Source organism: Phacochoerus africanus, chromosome 8 (genome assembly GCF_016906955.1).
Source record: "Phacochoerus africanus isolate WHEZ1 chromosome 8, ROS_Pafr_v1, whole genome shotgun sequence".
Classification (NCBI taxonomy): domain Eukaryota; kingdom Metazoa; phylum Chordata; class Mammalia; order Artiodactyla; family Suidae; genus Phacochoerus; species Phacochoerus africanus.
The window spans coordinates 96,670,745-96,693,704 of record NC_062551.1 but is presented as its reverse complement, the minus strand read 5'-3'; the positions used below and the strand labels follow the sequence as shown (position 1 = coordinate 96,693,704).

At 42.5% G+C, this 22,960-nt stretch overlaps 1 protein-coding gene across 4 annotated transcripts in view; it reads right to left on the bottom strand.

Moving 5' to 3' along the window:
• SPIRE1 (spire type actin nucleation factor 1) overlaps positions 1-22,960 on the bottom strand; it is a 180,378-nt gene that overhangs the window by 6,280 nt on the left and 151,138 nt on the right. For 3 of the 4 annotated variants that reach the window (XR_007136624.1, XM_047793645.1, XM_047793648.1), the window contains 4 exons: positions 21,872-22,044; positions 12,933-13,023; positions 5,573-5,715; positions 2,587-2,760 (listed from right to left, as the gene is read on the bottom strand). Coding sequence is in view for 3 of the 4 variants with exons in the window: in XM_047793645.1 (XP_047649601.1) it covers positions 2,587-2,760; positions 5,573-5,715; positions 12,933-13,023; positions 21,872-22,044 (581 nt within the window). In the remaining variant the exon portion in view is untranslated. The remainder of the gene's footprint in view (positions 1-2,586; positions 2,761-5,572; positions 5,716-12,932; positions 13,024-21,871; positions 22,045-22,960) is intronic. The other variant, XM_047793646.1, reaches the window with a different exon arrangement.

The window sequence follows — 22,960 nt, the reverse complement described above, 5'->3', positions numbered from 1 at the left end:
ATCCTGGAGTCAAACAAGCCAAATAAGAAAGCTTGGGACCATGAAAGCAGTCCATTTATGGAGTTTTTAACAACCAGTTCTGTCTTTCGATCAGAGAAAAACAAAAAAAATCTGGATTGCAAACTTGACAAACATTAGCATTTACTTTAAAAAGTAGGTTGCAGCACTACTGCTTCGTAAAATCGTCAATACAAAATCATCTCTGTTCAAGCTGACTAGGGAAGACTAAACTTGCTGAAAATGTTTTGGCAGGAATACTACAACTAAATTTTTAAGATGGAGAGCTTAGTATTTGGAGGGCAGGAGAATAGTTTGTTCAGAAAGATTACATCATGTGCCCAAGGATGTCCAAAATACTTTCAAAAGGCCACTGATAAATATTTTCTCTTTCAGTGAGAAGAGCTTCCAAGGATAACAGGATGAGTTGGCATATCCAACATTTACTGAGCTTTGCTCGCCCCTGAGAAGGGTGTGGCGTGGACCAGGCTCGCCTCTGACTGGACATCAAAACTGCACAGACTGGAGTGTCAGCTGCACGTCTCAATAACGACTCTCCTCAGCTTCTAACATAGTTCATAAGAAGTGTGCCTATGGTCACTGGTGTACATCAGTGGACATGGTACACTTTGGACAGCTAACTATGTGATAAAATTGCTCAGTTGGGACAAAATGATACATGAATCTAGAAAATAACCGGAAGAACAGGACTGAGGCTCACTGCCGCCGCGTATGCAAGAAGATGGCAAATGGGGTCCACCTCACAAGTGTGACTCGGGCCAGGAGCCGCTTCCGGCAACGGGAGCCTGTCCTTTGCGGGGCTGCGCTGGCGTGTGATAACCGAGCCCTGCACGTCCCTTTCCTCAGTCTTAAGTCACAGACAGGCTCAGCTAAAACTCACTTTCAGCGACCTGCTTGGAGCCATATACAAATCCAGCGTGTCACTGGATATAAGAAATTGTGGGGTTTTTGGTTTGTGTTCTTGTTCTCTTTTAAAATTTCAAGCAGATTATCCTTTAGTAAAGTACTTTCCATCAGGTCAAATGCTAATGTTTTAATTCTGGTGCTTTCCCAAGGACAACAAAACTTTAATGCAACATGAAAGAAAATAATAAATAGTTACTAGTTTTCATCATTTTTTCAACGGACAAATATGAATTCAACATCCCTGACGCCAAATTAAACCTTAGCAGATCTTGCTGAGAGGCCAGTGCTCCAAATGTGAGTGGGAGCCCCCTCCCCATGGCTGCCCTGAGGGGTCACCCACAGCTCTGCTTGGGACATTAGCACGGTGGCCTCTTGGCTCCCTGGGTCGCCTGTCGTGGACCCCAGAGCTGGGAGAGGGAAACCACCCCTTACATGCTCAGTAAGGATTACAACAGCCAGGAGCAGGCATGCCTGGAGAACTTATTATCAGGTATGTCATGAATTTTTCTTAAATATTCTGGTTTTATTAACCATTTAAAAAGGGTCAGAGTTAGGCAACACAGAAATTAGAGAGCACAGTGTATAATCTGGAAACTGGGCCAGAGAAATGGAAACAGTCTTATTTTATACAGTGTTCTCAGTTAGTAAAAATTTCTTAAGTAGCAGATACATGAAAATTGTCCAAAATAACCATTGTTTTTTGGTTTTTCATAAACCAGAGAAAGGCAGATATAAATAAAATGGCAAATGTTAGGTTTAATCACTTGTCTCTTTTTTCCAGAATTCAAAGTGGATTCTTTGTTCACAGTCGCATGCAGACTTAGCACAAAGACTGCTTGGGAAGATGGAGAATAAAAATAAAGTGTGGGCAGGTCTTCAGAAACAGCGGTGGGAGTGACAGGATTGAAATGGCTGTCCCTGCAGTGGACCGTGGACTCACAGGCAGATCCCACATGAGCTCAAGGACAGGCGAGTCCTGTATCTTGAAGAGTGAGCAGCAAGGAACCTGCTATACCCCCACTACATTCAGTTTCTTTGCTAAACCAAGAAGGGGCATAAAGAATAACAAAGAATCCAGCTGCTGGATCACTTGTCAAAGACGAGGAGAGGGGACGGGGAGGCAGGGCAGGGCCACTGCTGACACTGGTCAGAACATGGGTGACATTGGCGCAGGGGACCCCACTGTGGTCTGGAAATTACTATGCTTTAAAAAAACCCTCAAAAACAATACAAAGTGAGAAGTTTAAATATTCTAAATAACCCCATCGATAAAAAGAAAACTCCCCATTTCTCTCTACAGAGAAGCAGAGTGGGCTTTTCATAAACAGCACAGAAACCCTGACCATCACAATCCAGCTTTAAAGGCGGTGGAGAAGAGAGGGTCCCGGCGGGCAGCCATGTGTGTGGCCATTGCTCTCCTGAGGGACCCTGACCTGACTGGGGCGGCCGCTAGCCACTAGCCTGCTGCTGCATTCTGGTTTGTTGTCCTTCCCGTTATGCCCTGTCAGCAAGATCGTGGTGCTACCTGTGCATCCTACCAAAGATGGAATCAACAGTCAGAAGCAAAGTGTCCATCTAAGCTGTTAATTTCAGAGTGCAGTAGTTGAGGTGTCACTCAAAGACAGAGAGGAAAACTCCCGGAACCGGCAGGAAGAGGCCAACCTTTGCGGATTTCCACCTGCTGGTAAAAGCTCTCTGACACAGACAGTACATAGCCCCTGCTACCCCCAGCATGGCTGCCTCCACAGGGTGAGAGCTGAGCAGAGAAGCTGTTTGTATGGTAGAGAAAAGTGGTCGGAAAGACGTCCTGGGCCACACTCTGCTTATCCTAGGAACCTGAGCCATCACGAGGGCAAAGGAAATGGCAGGGGAAAGAAAAGGAGAAAACAATGCTGAACGTGAGTGACCTACAAACAGCCATTATAGAGCACGAAAGAAAAACAAAACAAGAACACCACAGAGGGCAGTGGCGGCGGGTTCCATACGCATGTCCACGCCATCGTCTGCGTCCACATGTGTCCCTCGGGAACCACACTGTGAAGCCACGTCTATAGAGGCTCAGAGTTCATACAGCGAAGACTGAGGATTTCCGACACTGGTCGTCCTGTGAACACTGAGGCTCCTAAACGCGGCGAGGGCTGCAGCGCAGAGGCAAGAGTGGGAAGCGTGGGAACACTCCCGGGGAGGCGCTTAAAGACACGTTGCCTTCACGTACATGGGGGACCACCCTCAATTGTGTGACCAAATATAAAAAATTACACTTTCAACATCCCAAGGAAAGGTAGGGAGATACAATACAAATGAAGAACAACAACAAAGACATTTCTGCAATTTTAAATATAAAAAGGATTCCATATTTTCTAAAATATATTCGAAATTTTAAATTATCATACTTACTGAGCTAATGATTCTACCACAAAAGAAGTGTGATCTTATGGATTTCTCAAGATAAGTTGCAAGAAAAGTCAGGACTTTCACCTCAGCTGGTGCCCAGAGGCACCTCAGGACGTAGTTCTGTGTGGACCCTGAACACCATCCAGCACTGACCACGTGCCCCATCCACCCCCGCCTGCTCGCCAAGCCCCTTCTCCATGATGCACACTGGTTTTGATGGCTCTCCTTCTCTACAAAGAACAACTCTGCCTGACGCAGCACACTCACAGTTCCCCTTCCCCTTTGCCAGGAAACACACCTCCTGGGCTGACGGTCCTTCTTGGTATACCTTCTATTACCAGCCAAAAACTCCTTGTAGTTGCTAAGACAGTTTCTTTACACGGAAATATTTTAAATCTAAGTCTAAACTCAACAATGATGCCATGTGATCACAAGGCCAGGCACATAGCTGAATAACTTCTAGGAAAAGCTATGTGAGGAAAAGGATCTCCTGGCGCTCCCTCTGTGGCACAACAGGATCAGCAACATCTTGGGAGCGCTGGGACGCAGGTTTGATCCTAAGCCTGGCAGAGTGGGTTACGGATCTGGCATTGCTGCAGCTGCGGCTTAGATGGCAACTGTGGCTTGGATCTGATCCCTGGCCTGGGAACTCCGTATGCCATGAGGTGGCCAAAAAAGAAAAGAATCTCCTAATTATTTGTGGGAAAAAAAGTCACACAGGAGCTCCTTCTTACAATATTTTTCAATTGTGACAATAACTGAGTATTTTGCTAAATAACTTTACATGAACAAAAGCCTTTTGGATGTTAAAGTTTGAACCTATCTGGCTAGAGTTGTTTTCCTGTTGTTAAACCACTGACGAAGCTATATTTCACCATATATAAGGGTTTGGTGACTACTTAGGAGTTAGAAGAATCCTAATAGGAATTGCCACAAAATCACTGGGTCTTGACTTGCACTATTTGGGAACAGAGATGACTGATACACCTTCAACACTCTAAACTCGGTTCAAATGTGCTCTCTTCACAATAACCACACCATCTCCCTTTACCTGGAGGGAAGGACCCTGTTACTGCTTCCTTTGAACACTGATGATTCATCGCGGCCTAAGAATTTGGACTAAGCATAGGCCAGTGCTTTATTCATGAGCATCTAAAGAAACATTAGCTGGTAGGTTGGTTGCCAGTAGAATTACTGACCGAAGCCTTGCATCTAATCTGCAAGTATTTATGAAGTCAACTGGGACAAAAAGAAACTTTGCTGACTTCCTCTGGCTGGAAGCCTGTTAGCTCTTCCTGGAAGAGCCCTGGGGGCTGCGTCTCCCTGACTGAGAAATGAAGAGCCATTACATGAACCCGAAGTCTCTGGAAAACAGCAAAAACCGTCAACCCGTCCAAATGGCAGCTTTGGCCCCAATATCACGAAACATACTTGAAAACAATGAACAATGGTACTTCATGGATCAAAATTCTCCCCTGTACTTCTGCATCAATAAAAGAGTACAGTAGTCAGGCGCTGCAAACTTTTTTGTTTAGTTTTTGCAATTTTTAAATGGATTAGTACCCTCTAAAAGGAAGAAAGTATTTTTTTTTTGTCTTTTTTTTGTTGTTGTTGTTGTTGCTGTTTCTTGGGCCGCTCCCGCGGCATATGGAGGTTCCCAGGCTAGGGGTTGAATCGGAGCTGTAGCCACCGGCCTACGCCAGAGCCACAGCAACGCGGGATCCGAGCCGCGTCTGCAACCTACACCGCAGCTCACGGCAACGCCGGATCGTTAACCCACTGAGCAAGGGCAGGGACCGAACCCGCAACCTCATGGTTCCTAGTCGGATTCGTTAACCACTGCGCCACGACGGGAACTCCGGAAGAAAGTATTTCTTTAATAAATATCCACACTTTCGGAGTTCCACAAGGTTAAGGATCTGGCATTGTCACTGCAGCAGCTCAAGTCACAGAAACAGCTCAAGTCACTGCTGTGGTGTGGACTCGGGAACTTCCACATGGCTCAGGCAGGGCCAAAAAAACAAACAAACAAACAAAAAAAACATACTTTCAACCATACCCTTATTAATAAGTCTTCTGAAAAAGAAGTACTTTAAATGAACAAAGAATGATCAGATTCCACTGGATTACTGCTAAGGTTGTTTCTTTAGCTAGTAAAAACAGAAAAGGTTACTTCAAGTTCATTCTAGCCTTTGGAAGCGTCTCAAGAAAGCTGATGGCCCGAGACCCTGTGCAGAGTCTGTGGGTTACTTACGAGCGACCGGGAGCTCTGCCTGGATGGGGGCAGGAACTGCCTCACGTTGGTGGGCGTCTCCTTTTCAATGGAGTGCCGTCTCTGTGGTGGCTGCCGCCTCTCTGGCTGGGGTGTGGAGGATATGGGCAGGAACTTCGGAGGGTCTAAGAAAAGGGAATGGACCAAACTGAATCTACTCTTACCCAAACAATCTCAAGTTTCCAATTTCTAACAGAAAACCGTCATCTGCGACAAATACTGCACTGAAAGATGAAGTGTTTCTTTGGGTCGAGAAGTATATTAAGATCATTAGGAGAACAGTGTGAGGATTATTACAGAAGAATCTCTGCAAGATAAACTTGCTACAGAAATAGCAAGGAAAAAGAAGAAAATGTTTTTAATATTCATTTAAATTCATACGTAAACACACAACATAAGAGTTTCCTTGTGGTACAGTGGGCTAAGGATCTGGCACTATCACTGCAGCAGTTCAGGTCATTGCTGTGGCACAGGTTCCATCCCTGGCTCAGGAACTTCCATATACTGTGGGAGCAGTGAAAAAAACCAAAACAGAATATAAATATAGCATCAGATTTGTATATATAAATGCTATCGTGTTATTTTCCATAGAATTTTGCAATGAGAATCTCAGGCTTTATTAAAACATTTTTTTAATTGGACAAAAAAACTTGTATTCAATAACCAACTTCAAAGACAAAAAAGCTCGAGAAATAGAACTTGAGCTTTATTTTTAAAAAATGTAAAAATTATGTATTCTGTGTGTCAAATCATTCAAAATTCTCAAAATGTACCTATCTTAAAGATAAAATATGAAAACTCTTCTTTCTTGATGTGTATCAAGACTTTTATCCTAAGGTTTATTTTTTAATTTTTACTTTTTCAGTCTTTCTGTCTTTTTAGGGCTGCACCCACGGTATACGGAGGTTCGCAGGCTAGAGGTCCAATGAGAGCTGCAGCTGTTGGCCTAAGCCACAGTCACAGAAATGCGGATCCAAGCCGTGTCTGTGACCTACACCGCAGCTCATGGCAATGCCAAGTCCTCAACCCAATAAGCAAGGCCAGGGATGGAACCCATGTCCCCATGGATGCTAGCTGGGTTCACTAACCGCTGAGCCACAATGGGAATTCCTTATCCTTAGGTTTAAATCAAACTGTATTTAAATTTCAAAAAATAAATTCCAGAGTTCCCATTGTGGCGCAGTGGTTAACGAATCCGACTAGGAACCATGAGGTTGCGGGTTCGGTCCCTTGCTCAATGGGTTAACGATCCGGCGTTGCCGTGAGCTGTGGTGTAGGTTGCACACGCAGCTCGGATCCCGCGTTGCTGTGGCTCTGGCATAGGCCGGTGGCTACAGCTCCGATTCGACCCCTAGCCTGGGAACCTCCATATGCCGTGGGTGCGGCCCAAGAAATAGCAACAACAACAACAACAAAAGACAAAAAAATAAAAAAATAAAAATTAAATTCCGGCTTCAATGTTAATACTTTATATACCACTGCTCCTCTGCCTAATAATATTTTGGGACAGGGTTTGAAAGGAGAGTGTTTCTGGTCTGATTCATATTTTGAAAACATAAGGAGGACATGAGAAATCAATTCTTTTTTAAAAAATTTTTTAATGATTTTTATTTTTTCCATTGTAGTTGGTTTACAGTATTCGAGAAATCAATTTTGCTGCCAGAGTTCTACTCTGTCTCACTCCTTCTCCTGTCTGCATGGAAAGTGGGTGGAGAAAGTGACAGTCAGTACAAAGTGAACAGATTATCAACTAATTGGATCGTCCCAGCAAGAAATCACTAAAGGGAAACAAAGAACATAATTTCCCCAGTCAAGAAAAGATATAGAAATCCATCATGTACAACCACTATGGAAAACAGTATGAAAGTACCTCAGAAAACTAAATATAGGAACTACCATATGACCCAGCAATCCCACTCTTGGGCATATATCCAGAAAAAACTTTCCTTGAAAAAGATACATGGCACCTGTATGTTCATTGCAGCACTATTCACAATAGCCAAGACATGGAAACAACCTAAATGTCCATCAACAGAGGAGTGGATCAAGAAGATGTGGTACACATACACAATGGAATACTACTCAGCCATAAAAAAGAACAAAATAATGCCATTCGCAGCAACATGGATGGAACTAGAGACTCACATACTAAGTGAAGTAAGTCAGAAAGAGAAAGACAAATACCATATGATATCACTTATATCTGGACTCTAATATAAGGCACAAATGAACCTTTCCACAGGAAAGAAAATCATGGACTTGGAGAACAGACTTGTGACTGCCAAGGGGGAGGGGAATGGAGTGGGATGGACTGGGAATTTGGGGTTAATAGATGCAGACTACTGCCTTTGGAGCAATGAGATCCTGCTGTATAACATTGGGAACTGTGCTAGTCACTTTTGATGGAGCATGATAACGTGAGAAAAAGAATGTATATATGTATGTGTGACTGGGTCGCACTGCTGTACAGTAGAAAATTGACAGAACACTGTAAACCAGCTATGATGGAACAAATAAAAATAATTTAAAAATTTATTTAAAAAATTTTTTTTTTACTTTTTGTCTTTTTTTATCTTTTTAGGGCCGCACCCATGGCATATGGAGATTCCCAGGCTAGGGTCTTACCAGAGCTACAGCTGCTGGCCTATGCCACAGCCACAGCCACACCAGATCCAAGCCGCACCTGTGACCTACACCACAGCTTACGGCAGTGCTGGATGCTTAACCTACTGAGCAAGGCCAGGGATCAAACCCGCAACCTCATGGTTCCTAGTTGGATTCGTTTCTGCTGTGCCACGATGGGAACTCCCACTTAAAAAATTTTAAAAAAAGAAATCCATCATGTGATTTAATTGAATCTTCATAATATTTAATGGACCTGGGCAAATACCAATTACAGATAATAACTAAGGTCAGCTCCTATTGCTTTTGATATAATCTGTTGAAGTAAATCAAAATACCATTTAAAGAATTTTTTTTTTTTTTTTGCTGCGCCCATGGTATACAAAAGTTCCTGGGCCAGGGATTGAGCTCGCCCCACAGCAGTGACAACACCAGATTCTTAACCCACTGATCCACCAGGGAACTCCCAATTATTTAAAGAATTTTAACCACTGAAACCTCCACGTATATAGAAAATGAAGTCAATGTGCTAAGAATATTGTGATATATGTTTTTAAGTTTTTAAATAACTGCAGTTAAAATACACATAAAAATATTTACAATCTTAACCACTTTTAAAGTACAGTTCATTTACATTGTTGTGCAACCATTACCACCATTCATCCCCATAACACTTTTCATTTTGTAAAATTGAAACTGTATCCATTAAACACTAACCTCCATTCTCCCCTCTCCACAACCCCTGGCAACCATTGTTCCATGTTCTGTCTCTGTGAACCTGACCACTCTAAGTACCTCATATAAGCAGAATCATACAGTATTTGCCTTTTCGTGATGCCTTATTTCATTTAGCGTAATAACCCCAAGTTCATCTGTGCTGTAGCCTATTACAGAATTTCCCTGTGTTTAAACGCTGTATGGATATATCACATCTTGCTTATCCATTCATCCATTATGAACACTTGGGTTTTAGCTTTTGTGAATAATGTTATAAACTGAGTGTACATGGAGTTCCCGTCGTGGCCCAGTGGTTAACGAATCCGACTAGGAACCATGAGGTTGCGGGTTTGATCCCTGGCCTCGCTCAGTGGGTTAAGGATCCGGTGTTGCCGTGAGCTGTGGTGTAGGTTGCAGACGCGGCTCGGATCCCATGTTGCTGTGGCTCTGGCGTAGGCCGGTGGCTACAGCTCCAATTGACCCCTAGCCTGGGAACTCCATATGCCAAGGGAGTGGCCCAAGAAATAGCAAAAAGACAAAAAAAAAAACCAAAAAAAACAAAAAACCTGAGTGTACAAATATCTCTTCAAGCCTCTACTTTCAATTCTTTTGGTTATATACCTAGAAGTGGAATTGCTGGATCATATCTAATTCTATTCTTGAAATTTTAAGGAATCAATATACCGTTTTCCACAGCACCTGCACCATTTTGCATTCCCATCGACAGTGCACAAAGGCAATTTCTCCTCATTCTCGCCAACACTTGTGTTCTGCCATTTTTTGGTAGTAGCCATTCTAGTGGGTATGAGGTGTTATCTCGAGTTTTGATTTGCTTTTCCCTAATGATTGAGAATCTTTCATGTGTTTCTTGGCATCTGTATATCTTCTTTGGAGAAATGTCCATTTTTGAATCAGGTTGACTTTGTATGCTATTGTAAATGACAGGATTTTTTATGGCTAGGTAATATTCCATTCCATTGTATATATTTATAATATATATATATTGGTGTATATATGCCATTTATATACGCACACCCCACATCTTCTTTATCCATTTATCTATGGACACTTAGATTGCTTCCACATCTTGGCTACAAATAATGTTTCAATGACCACAGGAATACATCTTTTCACAAGTGTTGTTTTCTTCAGGTAATACCTGGGAAATAAAGTTGCTGGATCACACGGAAGTTCTAATTTTAATATTTTAAGGAACTTCTATACTGTTTTCCATAGTCGCTGCGCCAAGTTAAAACTCCACGAGTGGTGCATGAAGGGCCCCCCTTTTCTCCACATTCTTGCCCACACCAGTTGTTGTCTTCTTGATGACAGCCATTCTGACAGGTATGAAGTGCTATCTCACTGTGGTTTTGCTTTGCATTTCCCTAGTGATTAGTGATGTTGGGCATCTTCTCATTGTCTGCTGGCCATATGTATGTCTTTGGAAAAAAAAGTCTATTGAGGTTCTCTGCCCATTTTTTTTTTTTTCTGGTTGCCTAACGGCATACAGAAGTTCCTGGATCAGGGATCAGATCTGAGCCACAGCTGTGACCTATGCTGCAGCTGTGGCAATGCCAGATCCTTTAACCCACTGCACCAGGCCAGGGATCGAGCCTGCACCTCTGCAGCAACCCAAGCTGCTGCAGTCAGATTCTTGACTCATTGCACCACAGCAGGAAGTCCCTTCTGCCCATTTTCTAATCAAGTTGGGTATGGTTTCTTTTTCACATTTTAGTTGTATAAGTACTTTGTATATTTTGAATATTTACCCATTACCAGATAAACTGTTTGCAATACTGTCTCCCATTCAGTAAGCTGCCTTTATACTTTGTTGGTTTCCTTTGCTGTGCAAAACTTTTTTAGTTTATGTAGTTCCATTTGTTTATTTTTGCTTTTGTTTCTCTTGCCTGAGGAGACATATCCTAAAAAAAATATTGCCAAGACTGATGTCAAAGAACATACTGCCTATGTTTTCCTATAGGAGCTTTATGGTTTCATTTCTTACATTTAAGCCTTTGATCCATTTTGATTTTATTTTCAGATATGGTGTGAGAAAGTGGTGCAGTTTCATTCTTTTGCATGTAGCTGTCCAGTTTTCCCAGGACCATTTATTGGAAATGTTTTAGAAATGTTTAAGAAGAACTGGTATTAGTTCTTTTTTTCTTTTTCTTCTGGTCTTTTTTTTAGGGACACACCCACAGCATATGGAAGTTCCCAGGCTAGGGGTTGAATTGGAGCTGCAGCTGCTGGTCTATCCAGGGATTTTTATTTATTGGGAAATTTTTATGATTATAGAATCAGTAACTTATAAGTTATAGGTCTATTCAAATTTTCTATTTCCTTCTGATGTAGTATTGCTTGGTTTCTCATTTCTAGGAATTTGTCCACTTCATTTAGTTTATCCAATCTGATGCTGTACAACTATTCAACATATTCTTTTATAATTATTTTTATTTCTATAGAAAGAGAAGTAATGTCATCTCTTTCATTGATGATTTTAGTAATGTGAGTCTTCTCTCTTTCTTAGTCCACCTACCTAAGGTTTGTCAATTATGTGGATCTTTTTGAAGAAAAAACTTTTGGTTTTACTGATTTTCTCCATTATTTCTCTATTCTCTATCTTTGCACTAAATTATTTCCTTCCTTCTGCCAGCTTTGGATTTAGTTTGTTCTTCTCTTCCTGGTTCCTTAAAGTATAAAGCAGGTTGCTGACTTGACATCTTTCTTGTTGGTGGTGGTTTTTTTTTCCCCCCACTTTTGGCCACCCCAGCCCCTGGCATATGGAGTTCTGGGACTGGGGGCCAGGGGCCTGGGATCAGATCCTTCCAGCTGTGTGTATCTGCTCCAGGAACAGCACAGAGTGCTAGCATCCAGGAATGAGTAGCTGCCACTGTGCTAAGAGCAGAACTATACTAAAATTAACTGCAATTTACCATCCAAGTCGTCTTCTGGAAATTATAAGCATCAACAGACTCCAGAGTTCCAAAATCATTACATCAGACAGATTCTGCCGCTGCAAGTGTCTATATGGGAAGACGAAATCCTGGTGCCTCCTATTCTGCCATCTTCCCAGAATCCCCATAATATATAACTTTAATGAAAAGATTACCAATAGTATTTTCAAAAATAACTTAACTTTAGACTCTATGTTAGAACATATTGCCTGCAGAGTTATGAAGATGTTTTTCTATATACACGTGCATGTGGTAAGGATATGTCTATGTGTGCATGTGGGGGGGGCATATGTCTATGTGTGCATGTGTAGGGTGGGGGCATATGTCTATGTGTGCATGTGGGGGGGGAATATGTCTACGTGTGCATGTGTGGGGTGGGGGCATATGTCTGTATGCATGTGTGTGTGGGGAATATGTCTGTGCATGTGTGGGTGGGGAATATGTCTGTATGCATGTGTGTGTGGGGAATATGTCTGTGCATGTGTGTGTGGGGAATATGTCTGTGCATGTGTGTGTGGGGAATATGTCTACGTGTGCATGTGTGAGGGGGGCATATATCTATATGTGCATGTGTGTGTGGTGAATATGTCTATGTGGGCATGTGTAGGGTGGGGGCATATGTCTATGTGCATGTGTGGGGTGGGGAATATGTCTATGTGTGCATGTCGGTAAGGATTTGTATATGTATACATGTGTAGGGTGGGGAAGATAAGTGTGATTACTTAGGACTTCTGGCTTAAATTTAGATAACAGGTAAGTAATCTAAAAAGTACACACAGACAGTTGACGTATTCCCTACAGCTATTACCTGTGAGCCCAAAAGTGACTGGTTTATTATACACTGAAAACCTGAGACCCAGTTACCAGTTTAGCCCTACCTTACAATGTCATTCCAGGAAAACAAGTGAATATTTCTTCTCCTGACTAGTGAAATTCAGGGTTAGACTAGTTACCCCAAATGATCACAAGGCACTTGGGGATTCTCTTTTTTAGGCCAAGTCTGTTTTGTAACGTATCTCATACTAGTACTTTGCACCACCAATACTCACCCTTCCTCGTGGACACAGCCTCCAGAACAGGATCTTCAAGGAATGAGGGAGATGCACTGCTGCTGCTGGCTGACCTGGGCAGAGTGTCTTCCTGAGAGAGGAAGAGAAGAGGGAAAGGATCCTTAGACACGAGTGCTCTTGAACTCAGTAACGATACTCACTAGTCAGCATTCATTTTAACACGAGGCATTGAATTTTAATGTTAATGGTCAGGGCAAGTTGAAGACACACTAGAAGAGATCTAAAATTAGGTATATCTGTGTTTGTGCCCTGGCTTTGTCCCTTATTAGAGTGATGTGACATTGAGCAAGTTCCTTACCTTAGTTTCATAATTTTTATAGGGTTATTGTAAGGACAAATCTGATAACACATTTAAAATGCTTAACACATTCCCTGGTACACAATAAATGGTGATTTAATATTATCATTAGTGAAGTATTTAACATATTTATAAAAGTAACAGACTTGGAACTCCACAAGGGTAGATGTGGTGTGTCTTGTTACCTAGTACCAAACCCATCACTTAGTATTTTATATATATTTATTAATTAATACATATTTGCTGAATGAATGAAAATAAACATTTAATGAAATGTCAAATGAATCTAGAAAAATGTATGCATTGCACCAAATCAAGTTTAAATTCCTATTACCAGTGAGAAGAGACCTTCTTAATTTGTTTTAGACTCTACCAAAATGAGGTACAATATTTACTCATAAAAAAATTTATTATTTATTATGTGACAGGGGATATACATTAACTAGAAGACAACTTACTTCCATAATATGTATAGAAAACTGCTAAATATTTTTAAATACAGAAGAAAATTAGGTTACTATATTAAATTATGACTATGTGAGACAAATAGTGAAAATTCTCTGACCTATTTAACAAAGTGACTTTAGGAATTAGCCATTCATCAAAGCTGGCTTCTCCTAAAACCCACTGCTGAAAGCATGAGTTTCAAACAAGCTGCACTACAAAGGATCTGGTCAAGGAAAGGGAGGCAAAGAAAGGCCATGTCCACCATACAGTTCAAACACGGAAGGTCTGGACAGCGAGCTCCGAGCTCTTGGGCTCACCATGAACAAACCAAGCACCGAAAGCCAAGCCTCAAACAGACACACCGTAGACAACATAAGTCTCCAGAAAAGCTTGTAGAAACTAGCATGACCTCCTTCTGCTTAGGAAGATCAAAAGGACATCAAGCCAAGAGAAATCTCAGAGGAAAGCAGAAAAGGAGTCACACACAGGACTTCCCATTAATTACGAGGCGGGCCTACCCTGATTCAAACAGCAGAAGCCACCCCCAAGCTCGTGTATTTCAGCCCACCTTCCCTAGACTCATTTCCACAGCCTAATTTTACACAAGTCTGAGACATCCATGCTTCCACTGGACTCACCCTTCCTGGTCAGAAATGCTCCCACTGAGGACAGCCAAGAGTCTGTCCCGGCCGGGCAGGGAAGATGCAGGTCAGTGTGGAGACAGATCATTGTGGGGACAGGTGTGTGGCTTCAGGTCACTCGGAATTTGCTACCAGAAGCTGTGAATGGTCCTCTGTCCCTGTACGCCCACCTCAGGCAGCTGCACCCACTTTCAAACTATTTGAAAACTAATCTTCCAAGTCCATGACTTTCCTTTCTGTGGAAAGGTTCATTTGCGCCGTATATTAGATTAAAAGATGCAGACTATTGCCTTTGGAATAGATAAGCAGTGAGATCCTGCTGTGTAGCACTGGAAACTATGTCTAGTCACTTATGATGGAAAATAATGTGAGAAAAAAGAATGTATACTTGTATGTGTAACTGGGTCAACATGCTGTACAGTAGAAAATTGACAGAACACTGTAAACTAGCTATAATGAAAAAAAATCATTATATAAAAAGTTAAAAAAAAAGAAAACTAATCCTACCATAAAACAACAAACTCAAAATGGATTAAAGACCTAAATGGAAGACTGGACACCACAAACCTCCAGAGGAAAATATAAGCAGAATATTCTTTGACATAAACTGTGACTATATATATTATATGTGTGTGTGTGTTTTTTTTTTTTTTTTTGCTTTTTAGGGCCATACTACGGCATATGGAGGTTCCCAGGCTAGGGGTCTAACTGGAGCTACAGCTGCCGGCCTACACACAGCCACAGCAATGCCAGATCCAAGCCACATTTATGACCCACACCATAGCTCACATCAATGACGGATCCTTAACCCCAATGGATGAGGCCAGGGATCGAACCTACAACCTCATAGTTCCCAGTTGGATACGTTTCCACTGTGCCACGGCTGGAACTCCAACTGGGGCAATATTTTTTTGGATCCACATCCTCAAAGTAAACAAAAGCAAAAATAAACAAATGGGACCTAATTAAACTTAAACATTCTTTTGCACAGCAAAGGAAACCAATGACAAAACGGAAAGACAACCTACTGAATGGGAGAAGATACTTGCAAATGACCTGACTGATAAGGGGTTAAGATCCAACATTTATACACAGCTCATACAACTCAACATCAAAAACACAAACAACCCAATTAAAAAATGGGCAAAAGAACTGAACAGACATTTTTTCAAACAGGAAATGCAGATGGCCAACAGGCACATGAAAATGTGCTCAACACTGCTAATCATGAGGGAAATGCAAATTAAAACCACAATGAGTTATCACCTCACACCTGTCAAAGAATACAAATAACAAATGTTGGTACATAAGTCTTTCCTATGGTCTGGCTTCTGAAATTTGCTTGTTTGTGTTGTCTGATCCCAGTCACTCCTCTCTGACACTAAGTTAGGCCTTTTCTAGTTCTACGTCCTGACAAGTGACTCTTAACCAGGCCCCGGCTGAAACGAGGTCACTGTAGAGGTCCTACAGCTTTGCTTCTAGGGTAGCACTGTCACTGAAAGCTGCCAGAATCGTCTCAGAGACCAGCCCGGTCAAAGGAAGGAAAACCTCCCTGCTCCTGAAAAGAAGCCCAGCGAAGGCTCAGATACTGCTCCTTTGCTTAGCTTTCCAACTGAAAGCTTTGATATGACTCCAGTGAAAGCTTATCTTGATTTTTAAAATGTTACCTGGGATAGACTAGCAGAGATTATTAAAGATAAGCAAAAAAAACCTGAAGTTGAGTTTTGGGGGAGTTCCCGCTGTGACTCAGCGGGTTGAATCCAACTGATAGCCATGAGGACATGGGTTTGATCCCTGGCCTCACTCAGTGTGTTAAGAATCTGGTGTGGCTATTGTTGCGGCATAGGCCAGCAGCTGCAGCTCCAATTCCACCCTTAGCCTGAGAACTTCCATATGCTGAGGGTGTGGCCCTAAAAAGACCAAAAAAAAAAAAAAAGAAGTTTTAGGAAGAGAAAAAATAAGAAGAGTGATGGTGATGTTGGAAGGTCTAGTGCAGCAGGGTTCTGCTACTGAAAAGTTGTATGACCTTTTTTTTTTTTTTTTTTGTCTTTTGTCTTTTGTTGTTGTTGTTGCTGCTATTTCTTTGGGCCGCTCCCGCGGCATATGGAGGTTCCCAGGCTAGGGGTTGAATCGGAGCTGTAGCCACCGGCCTACGCCAGAGCCACAGCAACGCGGGATCCGAGCCACGTCTGCAACCTAAACCACAGCTCACGGCAACGCCAGATCGTTAACCCACTGAGCAAGGCCAGGGACCGAACCCGAAACCTCATGGTTCCTAGTCGGATTTGTTAACCACTGCGCCACGACGGGAACTCCTGTATGACCTTTTAAACTTGGTCTCTCTAGGGGCTCTGTTTTCTCAGTGAAAAGTAATGATATAGCACAAAATTTCTAAGGCCCCTTCTAGAGTAAATTATTTAAATTCAGGCATTCCCACATGCTGCCAGTTGGAATATTAGAATGTTTATGCCATACGCAGACTTTGGAGTTAGACTTGGGTTTCAAATCCTACTCTGTAATTTATTGACTCTTTAACACTCTAAGTTCAGAGACAAAACCTTTCCGTGTGCCTGTTTCTTTACCCTTTATAGAAAGATCTTTGCTACTTCTAGGGTCTTTGCAAAGATGAATAAGTATAGTTAGCATTAATTCAATAAAAAGTACATATTAGAGCTTTCTTTAAGAAATCTGGCAATATGTATCAAAAGCTATAAAAATGCACATTCTTTCACCTGGCAAACATTCTTCTAGAAATATTGGTAAAAATAATTCAAAGCAAAAAATATACTATAAGGATGTTCACAATAATAGTCTTATTTGAAACAACAGAAAACTGGAAATAGCCTAAATGTTTAAAAACAGAAGACAGGTTAGATGAAATATGGTCAATTATTATGATGCTGGAATACAGCACAGATATTAGGCATCATGCTGGAAAAGGATTAATCAGATAGGGAAATGCTCATGATATTTTGTTAAGTAAAAACATGGGTTACTTCCAGTTCTGGCAAAACAGCAGATGAGGTAACCTATTCCTAAGGCCTAGAGCAGGTGTAAGGTGTAGCTCAGCTTCACAACTAGAAACTTTTAAGACATCAATTCAAGCTTGTAGTTACTACTTATTATGGAACTATTATTACTATATAAATGCACAGCACTGCTGGGTAAGTCTAAGAGGAAAAAAAATCAATCACTTCACTGGTTTTGCGATTGGAGTTCTTATTTGACAGAAAGAAAGAAAATGTATTTCCCTGATGGGACAATCAACTTAACGGCATTAAGAAAACTAAAAGCTAGTCATTATCTCACAGCTCTGAAAATGATTAAGGAACTTTTCTTTCTGTATAAAGCAGCTGAGTTTATGTTGATAATGTAAATAATACATTAATATTCAATTTCATAAGAATATCTGACCTATAATAATATATTGATGATTACAGGGAAACTCACTACTCTGTAGGGATTATTTAAACAGAAATCTCTCGGAGTTCCCTATTGGCTCAGTGGGTTAAGTATCCAGCAGTGTCAAAGCAGTGGCTTGGGTCACTGCTGTAGCGTGGGTGAGAGCCCTGGCCTGGGAACTTCCATACACCACAGGCATAGCTAAAATAAATAAGTAAATAAAAGATAAACAGGAACTTGTTCTCTGTGATAATCCAGACCGGGTTTAAGTCAACTCAAAGACAGCAAGGGCAACAGGAGCTTTCTGGTGCACAATGGAACAGAATGAAACATGTCTGCACAGGTGATCAAGGTGAGAGCCTGGGACAGTGGGAGTCAAATCTTAATGTGAGGTCTCTGTGCAAGAGGAAATTCAGTGAGGTCATGTTTGAAAGAGTTTACCATACAGTCAGTATTTTGATGGCTGGAAGATACTTTTTAAATGTGAGAAAAAAAATCTCTGATGGGCTGAGGCTGCTAGGTTAATAGGACATGTAGGAGTTTGTCGTGGCTCAGCAGAAACGAATCTAACTAGTATCCATGAGGACACATGTTCGACTCCTGGCCTCGCTCAGTGAGTTAAGGATCTGGTGTTGCCAAGAGCTGTGGTGCAGGTAGCAGACTCAGCTCAGATCTTGCGTGCATAGCTATGGTTGTGGCGTAAGCCAGCGGCTAAAGCTCTGATTCAACCCCTAGTCTGGGAACCACCATATGCCGAGGGCATGGCCCTAGAAAAGCCAAACAAACAAACAAACAAACAAAAAACCCAAACAAACAAAAACCCCAAACAAACAAAAACCCCCCAAACCAGGATCACTTCAACATGTGCCACAGCACTTGCTCTGTGGGGAGTAAAGCAGTGCTCCAGCTGCAGCTGGAAGCGCTGCTGTCACTGCTCTATCCCTCCAGTGGGCTCTAGTCACTCCTCTAACCACGGAAAGGGCCAAGATGGTGCAGAGAGTCCCTGCATGGAGCAGGAGCTGCCGGCAGACCCACTGGTTAGAAGGCCAGTGTCAGCAGATACTACAGTTGCCTTAGAATGAAACAGGAATTCTCTGCTGCTCCAGGAGGCTTAGGGAAGGTGTAGGGGGTGGGGGTGAGAGTGGCAGGGCTCTGTCCCCACCTCCATTTCTAGCTCACCTGCCTTGTACTTCTATAGCTTTGATGTTAAGAAATTTTGGTGCTTAAAAAAAGTTGGAAGCCACTCAAGAAATGGGAGGGAAGGAAGAAAAAATGGGAGTGGGTGATAAAATTAAGGGGCTGGAAGAGAAGAATAAGACCAGTCTTTTCTGAGCTGCTTCTCCCACCCTCCACCCCTTTTTCAGCTACACCCATGGCATATGGAAGTTCCTGGGCCAGGGATTGAATCCAAGCTGCAGCTGGGACAAAACCAGATCCTTAACCCACTAAGCCAGGCCAGGGATCAAACCTGTATCCTTACAGAGACAATGCCAAATCCTTAACCTGCTGAGCCACATGGGAACTCCTCTGTGGCCATTTTACAGGTGAGCAAATATGACTTGAAATAATCAATCTCGGTTTAGGAATTCTCTGATACCAGGAATTCACTGAAGTGGGAAAAGAACACCTATCCATCAATTTAGAAAAGATAGGATTCTTCAGCCTCTATTCCATGTTCATAATTCTGGGCAGAACTGCCACATTCTGGAGTTGGAGGAAACGATGGATGCAGGACTAAGGGATGGCTGGCAAGATAAGGGACCTGTCTTGTGCCCCGTCCACATGGCAGAGCCAGAACCTACTGCATGTTCCGTGTGGACAAGACAAATCAGTAAATCACTGTAAGGAAACTTGGCTTGAGTTTCAAGGTGCTTCATTCAGGTCTATAGAAATGTTGGTTCATTATTAGGCTTTACAATAGACATTCTTCTGAGTTAGCCTTAGTAAGCTGGCAAATAATCTTAAAGTAGCTTTAAAAAATAAAAAGGTTTTTAGGATGAACACAACTAATCTATCACAATTAAAACTGTTTCATCAACAGAAATTCTACCAAAACTTTATTACAAAGCTCAAGTTTGAAATACAGTTGTTTAAAAAAATAAAATCTTCTGCTTATCTTTGTCTTCTAAATGTTAAAGTGTGAACATATTTAGAATTTTAAAATTTCCCAATCAGAAAAAGAGTGTACATATGTATGTAGGACTGGGTAACTTTGCTGTATAGCAGAAACTGACAGAACACTGTAAATCAGCTATATTAAAATAAATAAAATTCTCCAACCAGAAGTGTGAAAAGAAAGGGACAAAAGGCCTTCCCACGGTGAGTGTCCCTGACTAGCCTTCCTTAGTCCTTTAAAGCCTCCACCAGAACTTGCAGAGGAGGGCATGCTGGTTCTGGTCCCTGCCCAAGACCAGCCCTTGGTCCCAGGAAGCAGATGACACCCCCAGGCCTGAGCCAGCAGCCAGAGGCAAAGCCCCAAGTAAGCTGGCATCTCAGCACCTCATGCTGTGCCTCCCATCTCATCTCCACCAGGCAGGTGCAGGACACATGAGCTCTCATCAAGAGAACCCTGAGCAGCCTCAGGGGATCCGGACGTGGAGCATCAACACGGCACTTTGAGGAAAAGGAAAACTAAGACAATGGCGTCTTGCTCGGGTGAAGGAAGGACCAGGAGAGGAGCCCACAGTGGGTCATGGGCTGGGAGGAGGGCACGCCCCCTGCACAGGCACAGCGCTATCCCACAGACTTTGTGAGGGTGGCCCTGAGTCTGCACCGTCTAGCGTGGTCACCACTAGCCACATGTGGGAACTGTGAGTGAACTAAGTTTCCCATCTATTTAATATGATTTACATTTCAACCATCACATGTTGGTGGCTGGCTACCAGATCCTCTTTCAATTTAAACTGTTCTCACAGGTTAGCCTGAATGTCTTTAAATACCTGGGTGTGGGTTGGGCGTTAGGAGCTGGGACACGAAGTGGGCCTGGCACAGTCCCCCTCTCTGGGAGCCTTAACTCTGGGGAGAGAGAGACAACCGGGTCAAGGACTCCAACCAAAGGGTCAAGGACTCCAACCAAACAGAAGGCTCAGAAGGTTACTAAGGCATCGCAGAAGGGTTAGGAAAGAGGACTGGGGTGGGGCAGCCTGTACTCGGAGCACAGATTAGAGGAGCCAAGAGCAAGGGGCTGAGTGGGGCTGGCGGGTAAACTGAGAGAGGGAGTGGTGGGCACCAGATCGCGCATCTTCTGAGGAGATGAAAACTCAATCCTGTAAGTGGTGAGGAGCCTTAAAAAGGTTTCAAGCAGGAGTGACAAAGAGTCTGGTGGTGTTTGTAAGATGAGTAGGGGAAGCGAGGATAAGGAAAGCTAAGACTGGACTGATGAGAGAGATGTGCTGAAGACCTGCAGCAATAGGGTGCCTACCATTCTCAATACTTAAACATTTAGTTGCATAACTGCTAATACTGATGTTGCTGGATTTGCAGAGACTGATGAGTGTGTCATTAAAAAATAATCCTTTATATTCTAACCTGGATGAATGAGGAGAGAATGGAGCTAGCACCTAAGACAGCAAACAGGAGATGAGAGGGACAGGGGTTAATCATTTCATTTTACGTGAGCTGATTTTGAGGATAGGGCAGTGGAGATAGACAAGACTGATGCTGCAGACACAGGCCTGCAGACTCTTGGGAAGCAGCCACATCAGGAGCAGGAAGTGTCTGTGGGGCACTAGCACAGCTTTTTTGGAGACTTGTCTGTTGGTATTACCATTACAGAGAGAATGAGCTTCAGTATGAGTATATGAGTCAGTGTGTGTGTCTAAAGACAGGGAAGAATCTATGAAATGTTTCTCTTTTTCTTCCCCCAAACAGAGGAAAAAATATTTAAGATATACAGGTTTGAAAAGTGTTGACATGTTTTGACCTCACTATAATCTAAGACGACATACATATTGTACAACTCATTCTATAAACTACAGCTACTATATTGGCCTTTATTAAATAACAAAGTCATTCATGGTTTCATTTTCTGCTAAAGAAATGAATTTTAATCCTAACTTTACTGACTGAAAACTGGGAAGAGGTGAAGCGAGAACTGAAGCACAAGGGAGGTTCACCTCTGCAGGCCTCACCTCGGAGTCAGAGCTGCCCAGCTCGGCCAGAGTCGGCGCTTTGAGAAGCTTCCTCCGCTGCACAGGCACCTGCTGTGGGGCAATGGGCCCACTTTCTTTTGATTGTGACGGCAACCCTCCATTCACCATCGATGACTCCACCGCACTCTTCGGAGATTCAGGGGTACTTACATCTGGTAAAACAAAGGCAAAAGCTTACCTTTCCTTGAGCCCAAGAAGGTAATCAGTGGACTAAATGCACTTTCCTAAGTCCCTGCTTGGAGTCCCACCCAGAGTGATGGGGCAGCTCTACATCATGCAAACAGCACACAGGCAGGACACTACAACACCTGTGCATACAGAACGTGTGCTCTAGATATTAACTCTCAGCTTCCAATGAAGGAAACCTTTAAGTGAGTAATTTATATTCACATTTGCAGATTAAAATTTAGAGCTAGGAGAAATTGTACTGATTCCAATTTTCAAAGGCCCAGAAAAGCTAGCCTTATTCTATAGCCTCCAGAGAGCTGGTGATTGATGGATCAAAGTGATGGCAGGCACACAGCCTTATTAGGCATATGGTTGTAACATTTGAAAATGGCTTGGAGGGAGTTCCTGTCATGGCTCAGTGGTTAACGAATCCGACTAGGAACCATAAGGTTGCGGGTTTGATCCTTGGCCTCCCTCAGTGGGTCAAGGATCTGGTGTTGCTGTGAGCTGTGGTGTAGGTTGCCAATGTGGCTCAAATCCCGAGTTGCTGTGGCTCTGGTGTAGGCTGGTGGCTACAGCTCTCATTCAACCCCTAGCCTGGGAAACTCCATATGCCTCAGGTGCAGCCCTAGGAAAGACAAAAACTAAATAAATAAATAATAAATAAATAAATAACTCGCTCAGTGGGTTAAGGATCTGGTGCTGCTGTGAGATGTGGTGTTAAGCCAGCAGCTGCAGTTTCTGATTTGACTCCTAGCCTGGGAATTCCCATATGCCATGAGTATGGCCCTAAAAAGCAAAAAAAAAAAAAAAAAAGAAAGAAAGAAAGAAAAGAAAAAGAGAAAGAAAAAATGTCTTGATTTAAAAATAAAAATAGCTAAAAATCTATATACATAAAAA